We start from the raw sequence: 26,317 nt of genomic DNA, 5'->3' as shown, positions 1-26,317 counted from the left end.
TCTTGCATAAAGCAACAGCTTTTTCAAGCGTCAACTTTTTGTCCCTTAGCATCTTCTCCCGAAGTTTGGGAGAGTTTGTGCCAAAAACTATTTGATCGTGCACCATGTCGTTGACCATTGTGCCAAAGTTGCAATGCCTGGCTTGTTTCTTAAGATCCCGAAGAAACTGCTCGAAGGACTCCCCTTTTTCTTGAATGCGAGTGCGAAATATGTATCGCTCGTGAACGTCATTTTGCTGCTCGACGCAGTACGACTCGAACTTTGCGACCACTGTATCAAAGTCCTCTTTGCTTTCCCCTGTGGCAAACGTCAAGTTATTGAAGACTTCTAACGCGTCTTCACCCGCAAAGCTGAGAAGCTGTGCAGTTTTCACGGCACTGGATCTTGGCTTTTCACTGCATGACGTTGCTTGCCAAAATATTTCAAACTTCTGCTTGAAGATGCTCCAGCTCTTACCGCCGTCTCCAGTGATGCGCAGTTGTTCCGGTGGTCTGATGCTTTCCATTCTTGCTCTTGTAGTCGGCAACCGCCACCGCTGCTTTCGGACGAAGGTGGCTATCCCACTTCTGACACCATGTATCGAGCAGTCGACCGGAATGACGAACGGCACCGTCAGGGAACAACCCCCAGATTTATTACGGCTCGTGCATATATAGGACCGTGGGGAGAGAAGGCAGGGTTAGGAAGAGAGGAGGCACTGCAGCACGTTTCACATGAGCTGGTGATAACAAACTGGCACCGGCACTGATATGATACAGCCGGTATGATGTCTGATGCGTGGGTGATCCGCCTGCCCTGGAGCTGTCAACCATCCGTCACCAGAGTCCATGGGACCGATGGCTCGAGGTCACGTCGGGCAGCTTGGGCGGGGGTTGTGTTTTCATGTCCATCGGTTCCTTCGGGTTATTCGGGTCTTTCGGGTCCTTCGTCTCGGTTCTGATTGGTCTGTCTGTTCTCCTTGTCTTCAGGTCAGGGCTGGGGGCTGGGCGGTGGTAGTTGGTCAGGTCTGGGCTTGAAGGGCTGGGGCAAAGCTGCTCGGCGATGTCCCTGGGCCCTCGGTCGACGGTCCCGGCTTAAAGATGGCGTCTATGCTCCAAAAAGAGGATGGGGATGACCACCACGCACCTCTACCAAATGTTACGTGGCGGCAAGCAGGTGAACACAGGAGAACAGAGGACAGAGAGAAGATGTTGGATGACCGTGAGATGAGGTTTAATGAATGGTTGGCGGGTCTAGCGTGAGCGCTTCTGCCCGCGCCACTGCCCGCTTCCTCCTCCTTGCGCGTCCGTAACAATATGCTTCAGAATGGTGTGATTGAGCCCTCTAATAGTCTGTGGTCCTCCCCTGTCGTCCTGATGAAGAAAGATGGCTCTATTCGCTTCTGCGTTGACTACCATCGCCTAAACATTATCACACGGAAACACGTCTACCCTCTTCCGCGTATAGATGATGCATTGGACTGTTTGCAAGGCTCTTGAACTCTTTTCTTCGCTCGATTTACTATCTGGTTAGTGGAAGGTGCCCATGGCTGCGGAAAATCGCCCAAAAACCGCATTTGTCACCCCCGATGGCCTCATTGAATTTACCGTCATGCCTTTCGGTCTCTGTAATGCCTCTGCTACATTCGAGCGTACGATGGATACAATTCTGTGTGGCCTGAAGTGGAAGACTTATCTCTGTTACCTTGACATTGTGGTGTTCTCGCCGGACTTTGCGACCCACCTTTCTCGCCTGAAGCAGGTCTTGACATGTCTTGCGAATGCCGGTCTGCAGCTCAACTTGAAGAAGTGTTGTTTCGCTGCTCGTGAGCTGACCATTTTCGGCCATGTTGTGTCCAAGGAGGGTATCCGCCCTGATCCTACCAAACTTCGAGCTGTAACTGCATTTCCGAAGCCTACTACCATTAAGCAACTAAGGAGTTTTTGGGCCTGTGCTCATATTTTCGGCGTTTTATACGGAACATTACTTCCATTGTCACCCCGCTGATTCAGCTCCGGGGCAATAACTCAGATTTCTCGCTGTGGTCACCAGTATGCGACGCCTACTACAACACATTGTGCCGCCTCTTCACAGCCCCTCCCATACTGCGCCATTTTGACCCTCAGGCGCCCAGCGAAGTGCACGCAGATGCCAGTGGTGTCGGCCTCGGTGCTGTGTTTGCTCAGCGCCCCTCTGGCTTCGGTGAATATTCTCTTACTTAGCTGTACCCTCGCGAAAGCTGAAGCGAACTATGCAACAGAAAAGGAGTACTTGGCCATTGTCTGAGCACTCGCAAAGTTTCGCCCTTACCTTTACCGCCGCTCTTTTAATGTAGTCACGGACCATCATGCCCTCTGCTGGCTTTCATCGCTCAAGGACCCCTCTGGCCGCTTCGCACGGTGGGCTCTTCGTCTTCAAGAATAAGATATCCGTGTTATTTACCAGTCTGGTCACAAGCATCAAGACGCCAACGCATTGTCTCGCTCGCTGCTTCCAGCCGACCTTGCCAGCCTCTCCATCTTGAACTCCGTGGCATCTTCTCTCGACGTCAGTGACATGCCCACCGAACAACGAAAGGATCCATGGATCGCATTTCTTGTTAACAATTCCTCTCCAACAATTCGGCGATTACCCCTTCACGCGCCCTTCACTGCCAAGCTCCCCACTATGAACTCAAGCGGACAGAAATGGCTCCTCGTGGTTTCACACCATCTACAAACTCAAATATGTACAGCTTTTCACGTCGATCCTTAGTGCAGCCACGCCGGAGTTTTCAAGACGTACACTCGAATTCCTATTGGTGTGATGTGTACAACTCCGTTCTTAGGTACATTCGATTGTGGCTGACTTGCAAACGTTGCAAACCTGCCTCTCACTGTTCGGCTGATGAGTTACAGCCTCTCGTATGTCCACTTAGACCCTTCGACTGCATTGGCGTTGACCTCTGTGGCCCTCTTCCATACATAGCTGATGGCAATCGCTAGGTCATTGTCGCTGCCGACCACTTAACGCGATATGCTTAAACCGCTGCACTGCCAGCTGCAACAGCCAGTGATGTGGCCGGTTTCCTATTGAACTCTGTTACGGTGCTCCTCGTGAATTGCTCAGCGACAGAGGCCGTGCTTTCTTATCTGACGTCGTTCAAGCCCTACTTGCTCAGTGTAAAATTATTCACCAGACATGCAACGCCTGCCACCTGCAAACAAACGGCCTTACTGAATGATTTAATCGTACCCTCGGTGACATGCTCGCGAAGTATGTCTGGTCCAACCACATGAACTGGGACGTTCTTCCTTATATCACCTACGCGTGCAACACTGCTGCGCAATTCATCATGGGTTTCTCTCTGTTCTTTTTGCTTTACGGTCGGCATCCATCTGCTCCCTTTGATACTGTCATCCCTACAACCCTGACGCATCTGAATGTACCACCGTGACCGAAGCTGCATATCACGCCAAAGAATGCCGCCGGATTGCCCGGTCGTTCACGACAGACTCTCAGTGGCGCCAAAAATATCGCCATGACACCGATCAGAAGAATTCAGCACACTTTGAGCCCGGCTCACTCGTGTAGCTGTGGGTTCCATCCAGCAGCCCCGGCCTCTCAACAAAACTCATCTCCAAGTATCATGAGCCCTACCGTATTGTTGAGCACACTTCACCAGTGAACTACATTGTTAAGCCGCTTAAGACATCTTCCGATTTCCACCGCCGTGGCCGTGAGACTATACATGTGCAGCGCCTTAAGCTGTTCTATGACCCCATTGTATCTTCGTCCCCTTAAGACGCCAGGATAGCTCCTTTTTCTCTGGGGGTCATTGCGAAGAAGAAGATGGACCCCTTCGCCAGATGATAATGAAGAAGTTTGTGGGATTGCTATCACGCAGATCATGCTGGCATTGATCGCCCCGCTTCCTCGCCGACCTCGACGCCATCCTCTACGTGTAAATTAAACCTACATTATATATATATATGCTAGGTAGTCTTTCACATGGTGTGATAGCTTACAACTGTATGCTAATGGGTATGTGTGAAGTGCACAAATTAAGGGATCAGTGATTGACTAGCAGAGTGGATTTTCGTGAACGAGAGCTAGGGGAGCCGCATCGTACCCTTAGGTGCACTAAAAGGCCTTCTGGAGAATTTTTTCACTCTTATTTTTTGTTTGTTGCCATGAGAACTATGGTTTTAGTCTCAAACAACATGGCTGCAAATTGAGTCCACAGAAATATAAATATATGCATATTATTTGATTTTGTGAGACTTGACCTCATCACTCTACAGTGGACAATGAAAATGCTAAAATCTACGAAGACACTCGGAGTAATCTTCTTTTAATGTTTTTGGACACAATGTAAAGAATACCTTAAAACCTCTTTGTATTAGTGATGCGGAGAACACATCGATGCCTCAGCTCCTTAATTTGGACAATACTACTTGCCTTATATCAAGAAAGGAACACCTTCGACGCTGCACATGTGGTGATGTGCATCCGTGTGCAGTAACTCTCTCTCTCTCTCTCTCGCGGTCTCACCCGTGCGAGGAGGTTGCACTACAGAGGATCCTGGTTGGGGTGGTCCCTACTCCCTCCATCATTTGTATCGTCGTCCAGGGTGTCTGATATGCAAATCCAAAAACATTGAAGCCAACTTTCACCACTTGCTGTGAAGCTGCCCAGTACAGAAACCTACCAGAGTCGGGCACCTGACGGTAGCAGGTTTTTCATTGAAAAATTCTGTTTCATATAGTTACGAGCGAGATTTTATTGGCTGGAGAATGAATGTCTGAAACCAGCTAGCGATGGGGGCCAAGGAGATCAACGCCCACTTGTTCAAATGGTGCACTGGGGGGTGTGACGTGGTGAAGCTGCCCCGCTGCCACGCTTGTGGGATGTTTGTAGCGCTGACTTGGGGTGCAGCTGGTGACTTACTGCTCATTAGTACTCACATTTTCGGCCAGTAGAATAGAAGCTTTCCTGGGCGCAGTGGAACGCTTTCGCAGTTCCAAGATGCCCGGAACTAGGGTCGTCATGCATGGCCTGCAAAATCGGATGGTGTAGGCTCTTCTGAATAACCAGGAGGAAGCGGGGGCCCGTAGAGGAATAGTTTTCCTTCCAGAGCAGGCAGTCACGCACACAAAATTACTGTGCACCTGATCGAGCTTGAGCCGCTGCGAAGAGAGGTTCTAAGGTGGGATTCCTTTGCTGTTCTTCACCAAATGTGGGGGTGTTGGGAAAAGCTGGACACAGACACGATGCAGTTCACGAAATCATTGGCGTCAGACTCTGTCATAGGAAGAGGCAGACTCGAAAGACAGCCTGCATGAGCGTGCTTACGATCAGTTTTGTATGTGACTGTGAAGTCATACTCTTGTAGTTGCAGGGCCCATCATGCAAGGCAGCCACACTGGCCCTTAGGTTAACTAACCAGCAGAGGGCATGGTGATCCATGACAAGGGTAAAGGAGTGTCCATAAAGATACGAGCAAAAGTGTTGTATAGCGAAAACGACAGTGAGGCATTCCTGCTCTGTGACAGTATAATTCCGCTCTGGCTTACTAAAGGAGGGACTCGCGTACACTACGATGTGCTCCTTGCTCTCACAACACTGGACAAAAGCTGCGGCAATTCCAACACTGCTTGCGTATGCACGTCTGTGGGTGTTCAAACAACATAGGATCAAAGAACATGCACAAAATACGGAAATGTGCCCATTGATCTGAACGCCAAAGTTAATAACTAATATTCTGACGGTCAAACTAATATTTTGACGTGCTTAAGTGTCAAAATATTATACTCCACCTTTCAGTCTGCCAAGTCAAGATAGGCAGAAGCCTTACCTTAAACTTGTTCATTTGTGAGGTGCATAAACGAGCGTTCCGTTGCTTCAAGTCTGTTCCTAATTGTTGCTTAGGTCAGCCTGTGTTGTTTTAAGCATTACATGTTTTGACCATTTGCTTTTTCTTGTCAGAGGTGCATGCATAGTCGGCAAAAGCACTGAACGTTGTATAAAAGGGGATAAAAGGAGGGATTTTGTCTGTCAGGAACAGAATATTGAAATTATTAAGGGCATTACAGCCTAGTAGTGTGCTGCAAGACATAATTTGAATGCTCCAAAACTCATTTTATTGCTTCAAAGCTGCTCCAAAATGCCATTATAACTGCTCCCTGACTTGCTCAAAATGCTTGAGCCTGCTTTCCCTCCTGTTTAGTGCACCTTGAAGTGTCTCCCAATTATTTTTTTTTTTGCCTGTAAGGGTGTAAGCTATTCAGGCAGCAGCTGGCAGCCTGACTAGGTGTAAAATATTTAAGAATGCACTCTGCTCGGTTCTGGAGAGAATCCTTTGCTGCAGCACAGACACCCAAAATTTGCTGACACCCCAGGAGCTCGTACACTCATTTTTGGCTCATTTTTGCATTTTTTTAAATATCTTGCTACCTTTCTTTGCTAATGTTTAATTAATAGGGTTGCAAAAGGAGAGGTGCATGTCCTCTGTGGCAGGCAGTGCAGTTGTTGCGACATCCCGTCATTACTGGTGCATATGAGTGTAAGTGGACTTCGCTAGGTCAGTTTCTTGAGAGCAAAGAAATGCGATGCATGCTGGCACAAATGTAGTTTGTTGTTGTCAGAACCAATGTTGTCAAGAAAGCTTGGTGTCCAAGGTTTTTGCGAATATCAAAATTTTCAAATGATGAGGTTAAATTTTATTTTTATATTATTGAGAAGTCATAATAGTAGAAAAGTTGCAAGGTAGACAGAATGTTGTAAGAGATAATCATTGTCACGTTGCAGCCTATTCATGCCTATTGTCAAAATGTTACAGGCTGGCTATCCCATCCTTCTGCGTGAGGAAGGGTGCACCTACTACTTCCAGTGGCGCACTGTGTATGCCTGTCCCATGGCAGAAGAGTCGGTGTACGACAACTGCACAGTACTTCATCCTCTCACCAGTAAGCATCATTGCTGGTCCTTGTGTGAATTGCTTTCACTGTGATGTTATCTTCAGTGTGCTATATTTAATGATGCCTTATCACTTGCCTTTGATCACTTGTTTTAGAAGACAGAATACAGTACTATCACCTTTTGTAATGGAGCTCATCCCTTTTAAGCTACACGTTGTGTTCCACTGCCTGGAAAAGTCTGAAAAATCTGAACTTACATTCTTGCAAAATTGCAGGCTTTTTCTGCAAAGAAAATTCAGCTAGTGCATCCTTTAGTAAAACTTTCCACTGATTTACCCAAGCAAGAAGTGACATTCAGTGAATTCAGTGGTGGAGCAGCTGTACCAAACGGCGCCAAATGGTAACTCCTGCTGCAAAAGTATTTGCTCACCTTTGCACCACACCTGCACCAGAAGGTCATTGATAAACCTTAGGTAGAGCCAGGCAGAAGCCAGTGCTTCTTGACATTAGCTGCACACTGATCCCAGGACGGTGTCAAAAGTAGGGGTACGGAAATATTCGAAGTTTTGAATACCGTATAAACGCGTGTAAGGGCCGCACCCGTGTATGGGCCGCACCCTGTTTTTCCGAAGGAAATATTAAAAAAAAAAATATCCTTGTAAGGGCCGCACCCAAACTTTCCACGACCCACGCGGGAATAGCCCTCGCAATGCATGCGCACAGGAGCTTCCACGTGCTGCCTACAGATGACGCCCGAGGCCGCGGGTCATCATCGTCAACTTTTTCTCCCTCGCGACCACTATCCATATCGGCATCAGTATCACCAGCTCCATTTTATTGTGGCTGTCAAGGGCACGCGAGTTGTAGCGTGGCAGTTTGTTCTAGTTGTGGCTTTCGTGCGCTGTCTGCTTTTGTTCATGAACTTGCGCCCAGCGTAGCAACTTTAGCACGATGGGCAAGTACCTGAATAGCTACACAGCCGGCTTTAAACTGAAAGTAGTGGAGTTTGCTCTTGAACACAGCAAGCGTGCGGCGGGCAGAAAATTTGACGTGGACGAGAAGTGCGTCCGACGATGGTGCCTACAAAAAGATGCACTGAAGAACTCAAGTTGCAAAAAGCGCGCCTTCCGAGGCAAACCGTGCAAGTTTCCGGGACTGGAGAACGAGCTGCTCTGCTACGCCATGGAAGTGCGGAACAACGGCTACACGTTAACCACGGACATGTTGCGGGTGAAAGCGCAAGCCTTGGCGCGTGCGAAAGGCATACCGCGCGACGACTTCAAAGCTAGTGCAGGCTGGATGCGAAGATTTTTAAAGAGGAAGGGCCTGTCCCTTCGGCGAAGGACCACGCTGTGCCAGCAGCTGCCGCAGGACTATACTGACAAGGTGCTCAGCTTTCAAAAATATGTAATCGGTCTGCGCCACGAGCACAACTACATATTGTCACAGATAGCGAACGCCGATCAGACCCCCGTGTGGTACGACTCTCCCGAGAACTGCACAGTTGACGTGAAAGGGACGAAGAGTGTCGTCGTGCGGACAACCGGCGCGGAGCGCCAACGGTGCACAGTTATGCTGTGCGTCACCGCGGACGGACGAAAGCTGCCCCCTTATGTTGTGTTAAAAAGGAAAAGGGTTCCTAAAGACGCTTTCCCCAAGGGAGTAGTAGTTCGAGCCCAAGAAAAGGGCTGGATGGACGATGAGCTTGTGCTCGACTGGGTTAAAAGCGTATGGCAAAATCGCCCAGGCGCCATGTTGGCCAAACGGTCGCTCCTCGTCTTGGACAGCTTCCGCGGTCACTTGACGGATAGGGTTAAAGAACGCCTGCGCAGTATCGGCACAGACATGGCCGTGATTCCGGGTGGCCTCACCGGAATGCTGCAACCCCTGGATGTGAGCATTAATCGCCCTTTTAAGGTAGAATTCCGAAGACAGTACAGAGAGTGGATGGCAAGCGACGATCACGAAGAGACGCCGACCGGACGACTCAAGAGGGCACCGCTCGCAACTGTGCTTGGGTGGATTGTGTCCGCATGGAACTCAGTGTCTGCGGACATTGTATCCCGCAGTTTTAAGGTGACCGGAATATCCAACAGTTTAGATAGGACTGAAGACTATTTCTTGTGGAATGACCATGCATCAGAGCACAGCAACAGCTCGGAGTCGGAAGACTCCACGAGGGAAGATTGAGCCTAGAATAAATGCCGTACTGCTCGTTCCCTGATTGGTGTGTTTTTAGTAGAAAAAAAAATTTTTTTTTTCGTATATTCCGTGCAAGGGCCGCACCCCGAAAATTGGCCCTCGAGTCTGGAAAAAGAAGTGCGGCCCTTACACGCGTTTATACGGTAAGTTTGTGACCAGAGTCTGTTTTTTAATTTTATGTGTACCATGCATTGAGTCAAAGCCCCCCAAAAATGTCCAAAAAGCAAGGATATTCCTCCTCCCCAGGACTAGTCAGATTGTGGCATTTCTAAACAGGGCACACTAGATTGACATGGATCGCCAGCATGTTTCAAAAGCACGTGCACGAAAGTGGTAAGCTCTGCATGGAAGAAATTAGTTGACGGCCATTGTGAGAGCCTCCATGGCCACTTCGCTGTTGTAGATTGGAAAGTGTAAGGGCAGCACCCCCCCCCCCTATGTGTGTCATTGCATCACTTCATGATGCAGCCGACTGTTGGTTTTAAATATAGTGACTATGCAGCAGTGATGGGAACAGGCACCAGTTATCCTGCTTTTTCGGTTCCCATAATGCACTGTGCTCACGGAAATGGTTTGTAACTGAGTGGACGTAACTGTGGCATACAAGCAATACTAGGACCACTTTCGCCCTTCACAGTGTTTATCTCAGAATGTTCCTTTTGGCCAAAAGGACGTCTGAAACAGACTTCTGAGCCAGCTCGTGCCGGTCTCTCCCATAAGAGCCAGCCTGTGGGCTCTTTTGCAGTGTAGTTCTGTTTTAATGTGTTCAGTTCTTTGCGCTCACATCACTGCACTTATGGGACTGCACCAGCATCACTAGTGCATACCTGCCAACTCTCCTGATTCAGTCGGGAGACTCCCGATTTTTCACTGCACCTTCCGATTGTACGATCACTAGCCTAAATCTCCTGAAAAGTTGCCTCAGCCCGCGCGGAAATCATTTTTGCAAAAATCTCGGCGCAGAATCTGCAGCCGCGTCGTAACGCCCCCATCAAAGTTAACGGCAGCAGCAACGCCATCAGCATCATTGGCTAGCAGCGAGCCGAAGCCAAATCAAAGCTAAAGCCAGTGGTGCCGTTTGGCTGCACATGTTTTCTCAGGCCATCCCTTGTGTGCACCGTTGCTGTCGCTTGCTGTGTGTAGGCTTAGCGTGTCTGCGGTCCACTGTGTGACGATCGACATCCTTGTGTTGTTCGCGACATCATGGCGCTCTCAAAGCCGAAAAAGAAATATTTGCAGAAGTTTTTGAGATCGTATACTTGTGACTTTCCTTGTTTTGTGACTTCAAGAAAAGGCGAACATTTCGCATTTTGCACAACGTGTGGATGCGACGTCAGTGTGTGTCACGGCGGCAAAGGTGACTTGAAACATCACGTTTCCACAGCGAAGCATGTGAGCAACGTTCGCGCCACTGACCAGCAAGGGAACATAGCAAACTTTCTGCAAAAGGACTGCGACAAAAGTGTGATACGTGCGGAGTGCCTTTTTACAGGTTTCCTAATCGAACATAACCTGCCGCTAAGTGTCAGCGACCATGTTGGGCCTCTTTTACGAAAAATGTTTCCGCGGTCTGAGGAAGCAAAGCGGTATGGATGCGGACGCACCAAGGCGACTGCAATCGTGGGCGAAATGGCCTCAGAGGTGCAAAGCACGATGTTAAACGCCTTGAAACACCGTGCTTTTGCTGTTGCTGTGGACGGTAGCAATGACAGTGCTGCACAGATATACCCGATTGTAGTGACCTACTACGTAGAAGAATGCTCGAAGATCGACAGTAGGCTAATGAGCCTTCAAGAACTTCATGGGGAGGCAACTGGACGAAAAATAGGTAACCTCGTGTTGGAGGCATTGAAAAATGTTGACGTGCCTGTATCCAACTGCATTGCGTTTTGCGCCGACAATGCAAACGTTATGTTAGGGAAAAAAAGCGGCGTCGCTGCAGTCTTAAAGGAAGCTCAAGAAAACTTAGTTGTTGTTGGCTGCCCGTGTCATCTGATTAATCTGGCTGCTGAGAAAGGAGCAGCGTGCTTGCCAGTGAAGTTCGACGAGGTCCTCGTTGATGTATTTTACTACTTGGAGAAAAGTGCCAAACGCAAAGACAAACTTTCAGAATTTCAAGACATGCATAATACGGAGGTGCGAAAAATTTTGAAACATGTGCCAACTCGTTGGTTGTCTTTAGGCAAGTGCCTCACTAGAATGCTTGACCAATGGAAACCTCTGGTCAGTTTTTTCTTGAATGAGGTAAAAACAAAAAAGCGATGCCCATCCTTCTTAGATTCTTATCATATTCCTCGAAGGCCCACATCAACAGGAGGTGAAAATCCTGATGGTGCGAGTCACAAGCGTAAAGCAATAACAGAGAAGAAAGATGTTCTACCTGCAAAAAAAGCCAAAGTTATATCTGAAACTGCAAGAGAAGCTGCTTTATCTCGCGAAGAAAGACTGCTCCATTTTTTGACATGTGACATCAACTTGGCTTTTGGATATTTTTTGAAAAGTGTGGTCCCGCTTTTTGAGAAAGCTAACTGCCAGCTGCAGTCGCAGGCACCACAAATACATATTCTGCGGCCTGTTTTACTGCAGCTCCTCACAGAGCTTTTGGCAAGGTTTGTGCTGCCGACAGCTGTAAAGGCTGCTGCTTCTCCGCTTGATGTTCTACATCAAGATATTAGCTGCCAGAAAGGAGACAATGACCTGGTCATCGGAAGTCGCACCACAGCGTTGGTCGAGAAACTTAATTTAAATGATAAGACAGAATTTTTTGCTTCTGTGCGCAGTTATTTCAGCACTGCGTGCGACTACATCAGGCACAAATTTCCTTTTGAGAACCAAGCTGCGAAGCATGCTGAAGTTGCCAACCTGAATCTTATTTCTGAAGCATCTTTCTCAAGTCTTCGTTTTTTTGTTCAATGCTTCCCCCAGCTGCTGCCTCACGACTGCAGTGAGACTGCTGAAGATGCGTTGGATTCCCTGGAAGCTGAGTTTGCTGTGCTGCAGGCGTACAATCTTCCGGAGCATATTCTGAAGGAAGAAAGGTGTGATGTCCAGTGGGCAAAAGTCGGTAAAATGCAAAACAGTGATGGAAAGCTCCTGTTTGGCCGAGTTGCAAAGGTGGTACTTGATTTTCTTGTAATACCACACAGCAATGCACAGTGCGAGAGGATTTTTAGCACAGTGAGGAAAACAAGAACTGAATTCCGTTCATCGATGTGCAACACAACGCTCGAACAATTGCTGTTGGTGAAGGGCCACAAGCAGTCTCAGCCATGCTTTGAACAAAACTATTCTGATGAATTTTTGAAGCTCGCTAAATCTGCCACCGCAAAAGCCCTGCGAAAGGACTCTTCCGGCACTATATGAAAAGTTAACGCTGCCCCCCCCCCCCCCCCTTTCATGTTCTGAATAAAATCTCCTGATTTTTGATCTTGCTGTGTTGGCAGGTATGCTAGTGTAGTAAAACTTGCGCTGCATTTAAACATGTGGGAGCATCATATGAAAACATTGTCATGGTTTCTGAAACTTGAGGTTTCCCTGTCTTGTGAAATCATGGTTCATACACTTTTGGTTATGACAGTCACTCAGTTGTGAATGAATTAAAGCATTGCAAAATTTTTCACATGCAACTTAATAAGCTGGCTCAAATTATTCATGCATTATTGGTGTGCCAAAAAAAGTAATGCTGCCAAAATTATATCACTGCTCATTGTCCAAATCTGACGTTAATGAATTCATCGCTGGGCTGTTTAGAGCAGAGCAGATACAAGAGCATTAAACGCGCTGCATGTCACCAAGTGAGGAACATTTGGGTGGGATTCCTCTGCTAGTACTGCTATCTCAGTATTGCAAAGGAATGTATAACTGATGGTGGCTCTTGCATTTATTCTTGAGCTAGCGTTTCTGATTTCTTCTTTCATTTTGCCGAGGTGGTGCAACTTCATACCTCTTCACAATAATTAAAGATGAGGCATACTACTTGCGGCTTCAGTGTCAAGAGTATGGTTTACGCATTTTGTGCAGATTTCTTTTCATATATTTATTTTTTGCTTTGGAGCTTTCAAAAGCGCTATAAAGATGAAACTTGTGTTCTGCTACAAGTTGCATTTTCTTCAGCTACAGAAGGGGCTGCAAAAGACTGCTGTTAATTTCACCTCTGTAATTGAATGGCTAGAAGAAAAAAGAAATTGCTTCAGCTTATGTGGCCACTATACGTCCTGTGCACCGCCTATGGTGCACCCCTGAAAGTCGCCTGGCGGCAGTTTTCAAAAGTCCTTCCGGGATAGGAGCTGCTGTGGCTCATGCATCGCTGCGAGGATTGCTGATGTTCGCAGTGGCAATTTTTTTTTTTTTTAGCTTCGGTTGATTTTTTTTGTCGGTGACTTAAAGCATAAAATTAAGGTTGGCCTTTGTGTATAAGTGAAAACATTGATGTTGCCACCTGGGATAAACTAATGCGTACATTCACCAGATGCCCCTACAAACAAGCGCTAAATGACCAGCTGCATTTTTGAGCCCTGCTTTACTGGTGGTGTGTTGCATTGACTGATCAATTACTTCAACAGAATAATCAGTATTTTTTTCTTTTCGTTTACTTTGCTTTGCAAGGTCTTTTAATATTTGCTCATGGTAACGCCCCTCAACCCAATATATACGAGACATTCTGCGTCACCTGGCACTACATCGTGCCAGCGGTGCTCTCTTCTAGGTATATCGCTTCATCCATCGAATTCACAGAACTTTAATGCAATGTTGCTAAGGGTCCTGTGTCGCAGAAAACCTGGTGTCATTGTTGTCATTGGCAGTGAGCAAAAAATCCTGACAGAAAATTGAGGAGCAGTTTGAAATGTTCAGACTGGCGCTAGATTTCACAAATAAGTTCCATAATGAAAAGAAGATAATTAAGCAGAAATGAAAACATAGTCAACTTTGAGGGAGGGTGGAAGTTGAACCCAGGACTTAAGTGTTGCGAGACACACACGCTTATAGGTCGCGAAGACTGTCTGGTTCAAGTTTAATGAAGGTGGACCTACTGAATTCACGATGCGAACAGAGTCTGGCAATGCAATCCCGTTTCGTTCTTTATAGGCGATGCTTAGTTAAGCGTCCTCATGTTTAAAGCATCCCCCATGTGATTAGATATGACGGTGGATTGGATCGCGGTGATGACGCGTTTTATATCGTGTAGTCTGAAATTGGTGAAATGCGATAAAGTGAGCACTTGCAACCTTCGATAAATTCTATGCTTAGGTAAAAAGACAAAATTAGAAGCTGATGCGCTTAGGTAAAAGAACAAAATTAGAAATGCGGCTCTTAACAAGCACCGCTTATAGGCCGTTAATTGCACGTACCATACGCTTGGAGCATAGTCTTTAATTTGTTAAGTCTCGTACCTGACGCTCATCATATCCGCCTTTACTTTGTGCTCAAGACCTTTAGAATGACTTGAAAAATTAAGTACCACAAAAATGGGCAGCACTGTACTAAATAAATAAACTATTACAGGTTTACGGAGTGACCTACGTATTTTGTTTCCTGTACCTAAAAGCGAACGGTAGCGATCTTCATAAAATCAAGTGAGGCGCCGATACTGTTTCAAGTACTCATATCGAAATATCAGGAATTACAAGCAGCTTGTAACACGCAGTGAACTCGGATCAAGGACATGTCACATCACATCAGGAAGGCTCTCGGTCGTATTGCTTGCCAAGCTAGGACGAGTAAATAAAACCTACAGCAAGTTTTTTATAGGTATCAAACATTTGCCAATGTAAAAACTATTGCTGGAGATGCCCCATAGTTTGTGTCACAGTGCACTGGCAGTGGGTACTGTTTATGCAACAATGCAAACGCCGTGTGAAAATGAATTCGTGGCGCGATGACTGCATAGAAACACTGCTAGCAGACGACGCGGCTGGCTGCACTCTCGGATTTACTTATCAACTCCACCACTAGCGGCATGACTGTCGCTCTGCACAGGGCATATACCTGATACAGTTGAACCCGGATATATCGAACTCGAAGGGGATCGCGAAATAGTTTGATATATCAATAATTCGATATACAGAAATCGGCTTGTGACGGCACTTACGATGCGAAAAAACGATACCGTATTTGTCGCATAATCAACCCACTCGCATAATATACCCACTCTCCACTGTTGCACCAGAGAATTTGAAAAAAAGAAAAAAAAGCGTTAAGGCCAGCTCGCTCACATGCAAGCGATTGAGTGATCTCAGCGACGATGCGGCAGCGACAGAGCGAAAATTTTCAAACTTGGAACTGTGTCCCTCTCGCCGCTCGAGCCACCGCAGCAGCTCAAAACAAGGTTTCTGTGTCGCCGCGGCAGAAATCAGAAATCGAGAGCGTTTTCACTTGCATGTCGATGGCGCGCGTCACTCCGTTTCGGTCTTCTCATCCACAGCTCATTTCTTGGCAGCGTGCCAAGATGCTGCGCAGCGATAACATCAGGGCACATTTATCTTGATAGCTCCTGCGGTGACTGGGAGCGGCATCATGATCGCAGCAGCTGACCATGTCTTTCGTTGATTCATACATGCAAGGATAAACGACTCCTGCCAAAAAAAAAAAAAAAGCCCTGCCGCTTCTTAACGTCCGCAGTCGCCATATCTTAGGCTATGCCGTGCGTACAGCACACCGATAAAAATGGATGACTCTCGCAAAAAAAAAAAAAGAGGGAGAGAGAGCCACGTCAGCCGCCGTGCGCAGAGGGTTCGCAACACACGTTAAAGCGTCCGACTTCTGTCTGAAAACGGGCTGAGCTGGCTTGGCGCATGCGTAGTGCGTGCTGAAGGAGAGAAATAGCTCGGCAAAAGAATGGGCACACCCACGCACATGGCTTGCAAACGTCATGTGCTGGCGCGCGGGAAACGATAACTGCAGATGCGCGCGCCTTTGGGGAATGGGCGCGGCGTTGCCCAGAGCAGCCATCGCCGAATTGTCCCCTCATTCCTTCCGCGCGTGGCTTGAAAACGTCACACGGCAAACGACCAAGGGTGATGCAATCGTCTTTGGGGAAGGCCCACCTTCCAGTGCGTGGTGCGGAGTTCGATATATCGAACGACCGGTGTAATTGAGTTCGATATATGACGCGGCTTTCCTATACTTTTACATGGGATTTTGAAGGGGATATTCCGCGAGTTCGGTATAACCAAAATTTGATATATCCGGGTTCGATATAACCGGGTTCGACTGTATATAATCACTTTAATGCCCTGATTTTTTGCTCTCCCAGCATGTGACTTCAGTATCTCTTGTTCTTTGCCATCGTCTTAGATCCTTAGTTAAAGTCTAATTGATCAGCAATGATTTGTGCATCACTGAGGGATTCTGTGTGATGTGTTATTGATCTGCCTCCTCTTTTTTTTTTCTTCGTCCAGATGAGGAATTCGACTTGTCTGTGCTGAAGAGCTCATTGCCAGTGAATGTGACAGACAATGGGGATACCTACTTTATGAGTGTGTGTGGTCCTTTGCCAGATAACCTCTGTGGCCCGGGTGCTGGTAAGTGTGCATTGATTGATCGATGCCTTTATTTGGTTCATATTTTGATTTATTTTATGTGGTCAAGTGTTCAGTCTCCAAGGCAGGGTCCAGTGGGCATTGCAATCTTATTGTTGTGGTCTCTTTGGATCTCTACTTTGAGTAAAAGCAGTGGCTGCAAACTGAATTGCAGAGGTCTGTACTCAGTGCAAAACGTGTATTTAAGCAAATTGGAGCATGTATCAGTCTGCTGTTCGTGCCTTTGTACAGCTGTGTAGGCCTTGCTATATTATTTCCTCTCCCTTGCTGTGCTCAATGCTGACTTGTAGTTTTTCTCAACGTGGCTCGGAGCTAGCCTTGGTAACTTCAGTTTTGCTTTATCATATATCTAGTCCAGGCTAACGGTGGTACGGGGAGGCTGGCCTACAGAAATTGGTAGCAGAGACAGCTATGGCATTTGCATTGACAGTGTTGCCAGTTCTGGGGATGGGAATGTAGCTGCACTGGTCCGCCTTTCCTCGCGACACGCGTGGCTGCTGGAGCCACGCGATAGAAAGAATAAAGAAGCAGTTGAAATCTGGGGAAGCCTCCGTCTCCCTACAGTCAGTATAATAATTATTTTAAATGATTGTTGAAAATTTTTTTTCGTTCATGAGCAAAGTTTTCACTGTAAGTTTTGCATTTCTTGCAAGCCTTAGGGGACTGACTTAAAAGTCCCCATATTCAACATGAATGAATGTTTTGCATATTTGAGTGTTCGTCACAGGGGGCTTTACAGAACCTTTTGTTTTCCCTGTGCCAGGTATGTGTCTCAAGCAAAACTCCAGCAACAATCTTGTAAGCCTAGGCAAGGCCAACAAGAAGGTCCACTTCAGGGATGGGGTCATGTTTGTGAAGTACCAGGATGGTGATGTGTGCTTTGACCCCTCTTCCTCCGCTGCGAGGCGAAGCAGTGTGATACAGTTTGTGTGTGCCTCAGCCGGCCGCTCTCACCTGGGGCCTGAGCTTCTGCACGTGGACAATGGCTGCACCTACTACTTTGCATGGTACACGGAGATGGCGTGTCGTAGGGTGGTGAGTGGCCGTCATCTGTCACATGTGGTTGCACTCTGCTCTCACTATCACTTGTGTGAGACAGACTGTGCTCGATGTGTGTGCAGTTTAATGGGAATGTTTGGTACCTCTACCGATAGATAAATGTTCTCATTGCATGAGTGTTTGCCTGGTGTTTGTTCTCGTGCAGCTGCACTGTGTTGTCGACGAAGGAACGGAGCAGTACGACCTGTCTCCCCTCATCAAGTCGACTGGCAGGCACACGGTGCTGAATCTGAGGGACCCTGGCTACACATACTACATCAATGTCTGCCAGCCTGTTCACGCCGTTGCACCTTACCACATGCTCGTCAATGCTGGTCTCATCAGGCTGTCCAAGACAACGAGCTCAGTGGAGGTACTGTCACTCCTGTCCCTCCTTGTTCTGCAAGTACTTAATTGCATTTATTTTTCGCGGGAATGTGTTGAACAGTTTTATTATACATATTCAGAGGTCCACCTGGTAGCCGTTTGTGTGTGGTCAGTAAGAGCAGGATATAAAAGCAGGTAAAATATTAATATTTGAACATACAATCAAAAGCTGCTTCTGTGTGCTTTTCTTGCTGGAATTATCTTTTACAGGAGTCATGAGAGAAGGTGCGCTATAGGCAACTTTGGCCGGTTGTGACACTTGTGATCCTGTCACAGTCTCTTAATTTGGCTACCAAGAATATATGCAGTTGTGAACCTGTCTAACCTTTCTCATCACAGTTTCGCATTTGTTAATTTATGAGAATAAGATAGCACCCAACTCTTAAAACGACTATAAAATGGCTGGGAAGGCCGCTGATAAATATTTTCAATGTGTGGAACAAATGCTTTTAAGCATTCAGCCAAAGTATAACTCCTTGGAACGAAGCCAGCGATTATTATTAATATTTAAGAAGAGTGTTTTTTTAGATTTGGAGCTAACTCTCCTTGAGAGCATATGTCACAACTACAGAGAGTGACAGGCCATTGGAGGCTGCCATTCGCAGCAGCCACGACATCATGGACACACTTCCGGTAGCTGTGAAAGTCGTCTGGTCGAGTGCTGCATCCATGGACCTCGCTTGCCACTTCAGTTCGTGTCATTAACCGAGAATGTGGTGGCGTCTGTGGACTGAAAGTGCACTTTGGCGCTTGAGTGTGAAAAGCGCACGAGCTGCCGCGATTCAACATTGTATTGATTGTGCACTTCTGCTTTAGATCAGGCTCCAGGAGCAACACATAAAATGGGTGTCTTCAACCTTTGAGTACTGACCGATGGGGCAGCAACAGCATACTATGGTCCTGTTCCATCTTTGCAGCATCGATTGTTTGTGCGGCATGTTGTTAATTAAATGGAACGTGTCAAAAAAGGTCTGCCCCCAGCTTTATCGCGAAAGTGCACAAATTCACACCGGTTACGTGCAGCACCGGATGCCATGAGGTTACCGTAAACGTGCCATCTGCGAGCACTGCGGGTGAGAAACGGCACTCTGGTCGTGCGCTGCTCTCTGGTTGTTGCTAGGCCTTGCTTGTTTTGCATTGAAGCCACGGCGGAACGGCGTTCTGGAATCGGCCAACGCAATCGACAATTTGCGGAAAAGCGGGCACCACCTGTCGTCCAAAATGGAAAGCTTCGCCGGCACTTTTGGTTGGAAAGGGCTTCTCGAACTGGCATGCGCAAGGCAGCGTTCGGCGTTTCCCATGCGCTTAAATCGTTGTTTTAGTGTTGCTCTTTTGCTGAAAACGTGCATATGCTGAAGAAAGAGGATGACATAAAAGGAAAACGATGTAGAGCGCCGACTTTTCGGGTTGTAGCCAGAATGACCACGTATGAGCAATACGTGCAGTTTGCGTCCTCAACTGTTCGCCGGGCGCATCCTGGCCGATGCTTAGAGGAGGAAGGCCATGTCAGAAACTTGAATCTTCATACCACTAATAAGTTTAGATAAGAGTGAGCACCATTCATGAAGACCGCAGTGTTTATGCGACAGTGCCATGGTTCGCTGTTGATTCGGGCCGCATCGTTTGAACTCACTGCGATTGTGTTGCGGGGTGAGATTTTGGTTAGAAACATGTGTATCTCTCTTGTGCAGAATGCTGATACACAAATTGAACGTGTATTGCATGGGCGCTAATGCGCAGACGAGTGTTACAGTGACATGGGATGCAATATTTTGTAACGCGCAAATATTTTTCTGGATTTTCTTGTGTAGGGCAAGAGTTTGTGCTGACTTTATCCCTGCAGCTTTTGATGTAGGCCAGGCTTTACTGATTAGTAAATGACTCGTATTATCTCAACCACGCTCGCGCTAATACGCGAGAGCTTCGCTTACTGACGGGCCGCTTCCTGCGTCTACTGCACTCTGCCGTGCACCCGCTGTTCAGATATAGAGCATTTTGATATTGTATTGTTGGATTTACGGTGGATGTTTATACAAGTATATAAAATTCATTTCCCACCGAATAACTCTTATATAACCGATATGTGTTGATTTGGCAGCAAGCGCCAAATACAGCAAGAACGCTCAGCTACTTCGGAAAGGGCCGGATATGCCCAACCGACCTCATCAACGACTTCGTCTTTCACGCCTTGTATGTCGTCGTGGTCCTCGTTATATATACGTACAAGTGTCGCTGTTGCATGGCGCATGCTTAGCTTAGATGAAGCCGCTCCAGTCAGATGGCTGTCTTTAGACTGCATGCAGTAGTGAACAATGCTGCGATTCTTTACTCCTTATTGAAGGCTCAGCGAAACCTCTCAGCATGTAGCAGGGCTGCTGTTGAGTGTTTCTGTGAGGGCACTAGGATGGTTCTTCTTGCACGGGCGTACTCTGCAAGTTGATAGTTCTTGGTGAAGGTATAGAACTCACTCCAGCAATTTACGTGTCAAAGGCAAGCTCTACACTACCTTGTCTCAAGGCAGAGATGGCCCCTTTTCCATAAATGGTGCGGCTGTAGAAGGAAACAAAACTCATTAGAATAGATTATGGCACCGACAAAAAAAAAAGAAACAGAACGGGGGAGAAGAAAAGCGCCCCCGCAAAGGAGCAGTGAAAGAGGACACCCCACACTACTTTGTTAGCAGACGACACGCGCTCTGGGACCAGTCATGAAATATTCAAACGGCCTTTTTTCACGTGTCCGGCTTTTTTTTTTAAATGTGTGATAATTTTTCCCGAGCCACGGGCGCACACATACTGCGAAAGCAAGACAAGCAACTGAAATCATCCACCGCTCTACAGCGCAAGAATGCACGGCTAAGCAGCGCTGGCACGTCATGTTTTCCAACCAAAACCAAATCGCCTACAGAGGGCGCTAGTTGCGCCATTGTCGCACATGCACAGGAGCTTTTCCGCAAATGGTCCATAGCAGATAGCTTATATATGACACTGCCTTATTGGCAACAGCATTACTCCATAAAAATATTAAGTTCAGTGATGCCGCTGCAGCGGGGCTAGTGTACAAGCCGACGGGGTCAACCGAGCCGTACCGCCATCAGCTGATATGTCACTGCATGTGTATAGAAACTTGCTTGTATCACAGCTGTCACCTCTACTAGCAACTCGGTGTGTGTCAGCAATCTCCAACCAGGTTCAATTTTGGCGTAATTTTATCCCAGTACTGTACTGTAAATACCCTGTAGGGGCACTTTGTGTAACGAGGTGTTGGTGCTTGGTGCCACCACGGACCCTGAGCCCCCATACCAAAGCTGTCATCCATATCGTGGCGAAAGGTTGAGAGGTGGGGGGAGGAAACCATGAGCGGTGGCGGTCGAGGCCGTGGTCAAGTCTCTGCCGATGAGCTCCTCACCTGCCTACCAGGTGAGGGGCTCCCGGACCTTCCTCTGCGTATAAGGGTAAACCAGAGGCGACATATATTAGGACCCCTTAGACTATCCATTCTGTATGCAAAACTATCTTCAAAGAAACTTGATCGACCTCTGAAAAGGAGTCGTACCGAAGTTACGCAACAGATCATGGCACCAACTGATCACTTCCCGAAGTTTCTTGCTCTGCGCTCTATAACAGAGTCTAAACCTGTAAACAAGCTATCAGTTTTTCTGATTGCCAACTCGCTGAAGGCCATCATTGGAGCAAACTATAAAGCCAGAAAACTGGAATCTGGTGACCTACTAATAGAGGTATCAGACAAAAGCCAGTCAGACAAGCTCCTCATAACGAAGACATTTGCTCACCTTGACGTTCAAGTATCACCGCACCGCAGTCTGAACAGCTGCCAGGGAGTGATTTCTGAACGAGACCTCCTAAACGAAACAGAGTCAGATCTTCTTAAGGGCCTCCAGAACCAAGGTGTAACTGCAGTTCGAAGAATAACAATCAGGCGAAAGAATGAGGAAATAAGAACGAAACATATTGTTCTCACTTTCAACCGGAGCACACTTCCTGAATTCATCAACTTGGAATTCATCTGATGCAATGTTAGCCCGTACATACCAAGTCCCCGCAGGTGTTTCAAGTTCCAGCGGTACGGGCATGGCAGCTAGACATGCCGAGGACGCCTTACCTGTGAAAAGTGCAGCACTCACGACCATTCAACCGATAACTGCAATGCAAATGAGTTCAAATGTGTCAACTGTGAGGGCACCCACCCCGCATACTCACGGTCCTGTGCGGCCTTTCTGGCCAAAAAGGAAGTAATCAATATAAAGGTAACTGAGAAGATAACATACGGAGAGGCGCGAAAAAGCTTTCCTATGCTGACACAGCCCGCAGAGGGGCCAGGCCGCGTCTAGTAACGGTGGGCACGCAGTGTAATGCTGCTGACGTGCTACCACCACGGCTCCTCACTAAGCAGACACCGGCTGCACCAATGTTTGCAATCCCGGAGGTCACTTTCTCCCAGACGTCCGGGACACCAAAGACATCTGAGAGGGACTTGGTTCCTCTTGAAAAATCTCCTGCCTCTATGCCTTCACCAGAGGCGATGGAGGTGAGCATGGACTCCGCAGCGTCAGTGGCACCTAAGGAGTCCGCCAACGAGAGGCGGGGCCTGCTGGACCGCTTCAAATCAAAAAAACATACACCAGTGAAGCCACCTGATAAGGGCGGCGAGTCTTAATCCTACTCTATAGTATTCTTTCCACACTTACTAAAATGGCTACCGAGAGCATCATTTATTGGAACTGTCAAGGACTCCTAAAAAATCTGGATGACGTATATGAAATCCTCGCCGAACACCAACCAAACATAGTTTGTCTGCAAGAAATGCATTTGAAACCAACAGAGACAAGTTTTCTCAAGCAGTATCATGTATTCAGGAAAGATAGGCAAGGCAGTACTCACCCCTCCGGTGGTGTTGCCATTGTAACTCAAAAGTCAAGCACTTGTCGAAACATCTCGCTTAACACAGACTTAGAGGCAATGGCAATACAAGCCTTAATATTCGGTAAAATAACAGTATGTTCGCTGTATATTCCGCCAGATTATAGACTATGCAGCAAAAATTTTGAAAAGCTGATTGACCAACTTCCAGAACCATGGCTGCTGGTCAGAGACTTTAATGCCCACCACCCATTATGGGGATGTACAAGAATGGGCTTCCGAGGTGCACTAATTGAAAAGTTCTTGTTGTCCTCAGGATCATGTTTGCTCAACTCAAAACAGCCAACATACTACAGCTCTGCTTATAATATGTATGCAGCCATTGATTTAGCTATTGGCTCCTCGATGCTCTTGGCAGCTACAGAGTGGGTTGTTATTGACAATCTATGTGGAAGCGACCATTTTCCTATCTCTGTGAAGTACACAGGCTATAAAAATGCTAATGTGTCTAGTCCCAGAAAATTTAAAGAATATGCGGCCAGCTGGAAGATGTTCAGAGAACACTCAGCTCTGCCCTGTTCATCAGTTATTGCCTTAGGCGTTGACGAATCTCAACTCTTGATCATGCTGCACATTATAGATGCTGCAGAAAAATACATTCCACAAACATTAAGTAAGCCACGAAACAAACGAAGACCCTGGTGGAATGCAGAATGTAAGACTGCCCGTGAAACACAAAACGGCATGGTCGAAGTTACGCCGATACCCCATGGCTGAAAACCTAATAGGATTTAAGCTTGCAAAGGCAAATGGCAGGCGTGTTCGACGCATTTCCAAGCGAGAAAGCTGGCCATCATTCCTTTCTTCTGTGAACTCTTATTCTGATGCACACAAAGTTTACAACAGGATAACAGCACTCAAAGGATATAGCACAATCCCAATACCCCTTGTCAGCACCAGTGGGGACTCTCTTGAACATCAAGCAGACACACTAAGGCAACACTTTGAATGCATATTCAGCTCAGCACACTATACAGATTGCTTTTTGCGGCACAATGCAATTGAGGAGAGGAAGCACATACATGATAAAAGACCATGCACAGGAGGGTACAATAGCCCTTTCACCATGCAGGAGTTGAAGGTTGCACTAGGCACATGTGGTAACACAGCACCAGGTCCTGACAAGCTCACATATGGAATACTCAGGCAGCTGCATGTGAACACTCTTGAAACCCTACTCTGCCTGTATAATAAAATATGGGCCACAGGACGCTTTCCTAAATCATGGAAGGAAGCGATCATTATCCCAATATCAAAACCCGGAAAAGAACCCACACTTGCTGCTAATTATCGGCCTATTGCTCTAACCAGCTGTCTATGCAAGCTTTCTGAAAAAATGGTAAATCGTCGCCTTCTTCATTTCCTTGAATACAAGGTCTTCATCAAAACCAAGCTGGTTTTAGAGCTGGACGGTCAACAACTGATCAGCTCATTGCATTTGAGTCTTATGCAAGGGATGCTTTTGTACATAAACAACATTGTTTATCTGTCTTTTTCGATCTTGAAAAATCATATGATACCACTTGGCGCTATGGTATCATTCGCGACATCTTCTCTCTTGGCATCACAGGGAACATATTGAATACAATACGAAGTTACTTGTCTGAACGGACCTTCAAAGTTCATGTTGGCAATGCATACTCAAAGCAGTACATACAGGAAAATGGTTTTCCTCAAGATGGTGTTCTCAGTTGCACACTTTTCATAGTCAAAATGAACTCTCTAAACAGCGTGCTGCCAAAAACCATTTCTTGTTCTGTTTATGTTGATGACGTCCAGATAAGCTTCAAATGTTGCAACCTGGCCATCTGTGAACGACAGATTCAGCTAGATGTTAACAAATTGTCCAGGTGGGCTGATGACAATGGGTTTAAATTTAACTCTGAAAAGAGTGTTTGTTTACTTTTCTCTATGCAGCATGGCATCAGACCTGACCCCAACATTACACTGAATGGTCAGAGCCTTGCCTTTGAAAAGGAACACAAATTTCTTGGCGTAGTTGTTGATGAAAAACTTTCCTTCATTGCCCACATAAAACAGTTGCGACTGAAGTGTCTCAAAGCAATGAATCTGCTAAAATTTCTCTCACTGGTCATGGGGCACGGACCGCGACTGCCTTCAGAGTCTTCTGAATAGTGTAGTTCTATCACGCATTGACTATGGCTCGATTGTCTATGGGTCAGCATCATCCTCTGCCCTAAAATTGCTCGATCCCATGCACCACCTCGGCCTTCGCCTCGCCACGGGTGCTTTTCGAACTAGCCCAATTGCTAGTCTTTATGTCGAGGCGAACCGATGGTCACTGCAACGAAGAAGAGAATTTTCTTCTGTAACTTATGCCACGAAGGTACTATGCCAACTGGATCATTCATGTCACCGGCTCCTGCTTGACACAGCTAGCACAGAACTTTTCTCAAGAAAACCATCACTAACGCCACCATACCGAGTTGCCACGCATATTGAACATCTGGACATTCTGGTTACCAGTCTTCATACAACTTCCATGAAAGATCTATTTCCTCCTTGGGAAATAAACGCTGTTAATTGTGATCTATCATTCCTTGAAGTCGGGAAACATGCGTCCCCCATTGCCATACAGCAGCACTTCATGTCACTTCAGGCAAAGCACATATGCAATGAGTGTTACACTGATGCTTCAAAGTCTGCTCAAGTCTCCTGTGCAGCACATGGACCACAGTTTTCACAGTCAAAAACACTGAACAGACATACAAGTATATTTACCGCTGAATGCTATGGTATTCTTTTAGCTGTGAGACACATTATAGAAAATAAAATGCAGACATCGATAATCTACACAGACTCCCTCAGTGTTTTAATGTCGCTATCCTTTTGGAAGTGGCATAATAAGAACCCAGTCCTGAATTCGCTTTATAACACTCTTATGTCTGCCCATAAACTAGAACTTAAAATTACACTGTGTTGGGTGCCAGGCTACCACTGTATACCAGGTAACGAGGCAGCTGATAGGCTTGCTGCATCAGCTGTCCTTCGGAACACTACAGACATTGACAACATATCATATCGGGACCTCAAGCCACACATCAAAAACATGATTCGACAACAATGCCAAGAGGAATGGGACGCAGCAACAGAAAATAAACTACACACAATAAAGCCAAGGATAGGCAGGTACACCACAGAAAAACAAGACAGATTTAAAGAAGTAGCCCTGTGCAGGCTGAGGATAGGTCACACATATACAACACATTCATACCTTTTAACAAACTCTCCTGCACCACGTAGAACGAAAGGAAGAAGATGGTTTGCACGGTATAAAAAAGAAGAACCGAACAACCCCTGCCAGTGATGATCG

General features: G+C 46.8%; 1 protein-coding gene across 1 annotated transcript in view; it reads left to right on the top strand.

Annotated features, from left to right (window-relative positions):
• The window catches only part of Lerp (lysosomal enzyme receptor protein), a 164,809-nt gene that overhangs the window by 108,573 nt on the left and 29,919 nt on the right, over positions 1-26,317 (top strand). Inside the window, exons 25-28 of the mRNA XM_084605664.1 lie at positions 6,800-6,926; positions 16,478-16,600; positions 17,382-17,653; positions 17,823-18,029. Coding sequence (XP_084461790.1) covers positions 6,800-6,926; positions 16,478-16,600; positions 17,382-17,653; positions 17,823-18,029 — 729 coding nt within the window. The remainder of the gene's footprint in view (positions 1-6,799; positions 6,927-16,477; positions 16,601-17,381; positions 17,654-17,822; positions 18,030-26,317) is intronic.

The sequence above is a fragment of the Amblyomma maculatum genome, chromosome 1 (genome assembly GCF_055883805.1).
Source record: "Amblyomma maculatum isolate TAMU_Amacu chromosome 1, ASM5588380v1, whole genome shotgun sequence".
Lineage (NCBI taxonomy): Eukaryota > Metazoa > Arthropoda > Arachnida > Ixodida > Ixodidae > Amblyomma > Amblyomma maculatum.
This window is presented reverse-complemented; position numbering and strand designations above follow the sequence as displayed.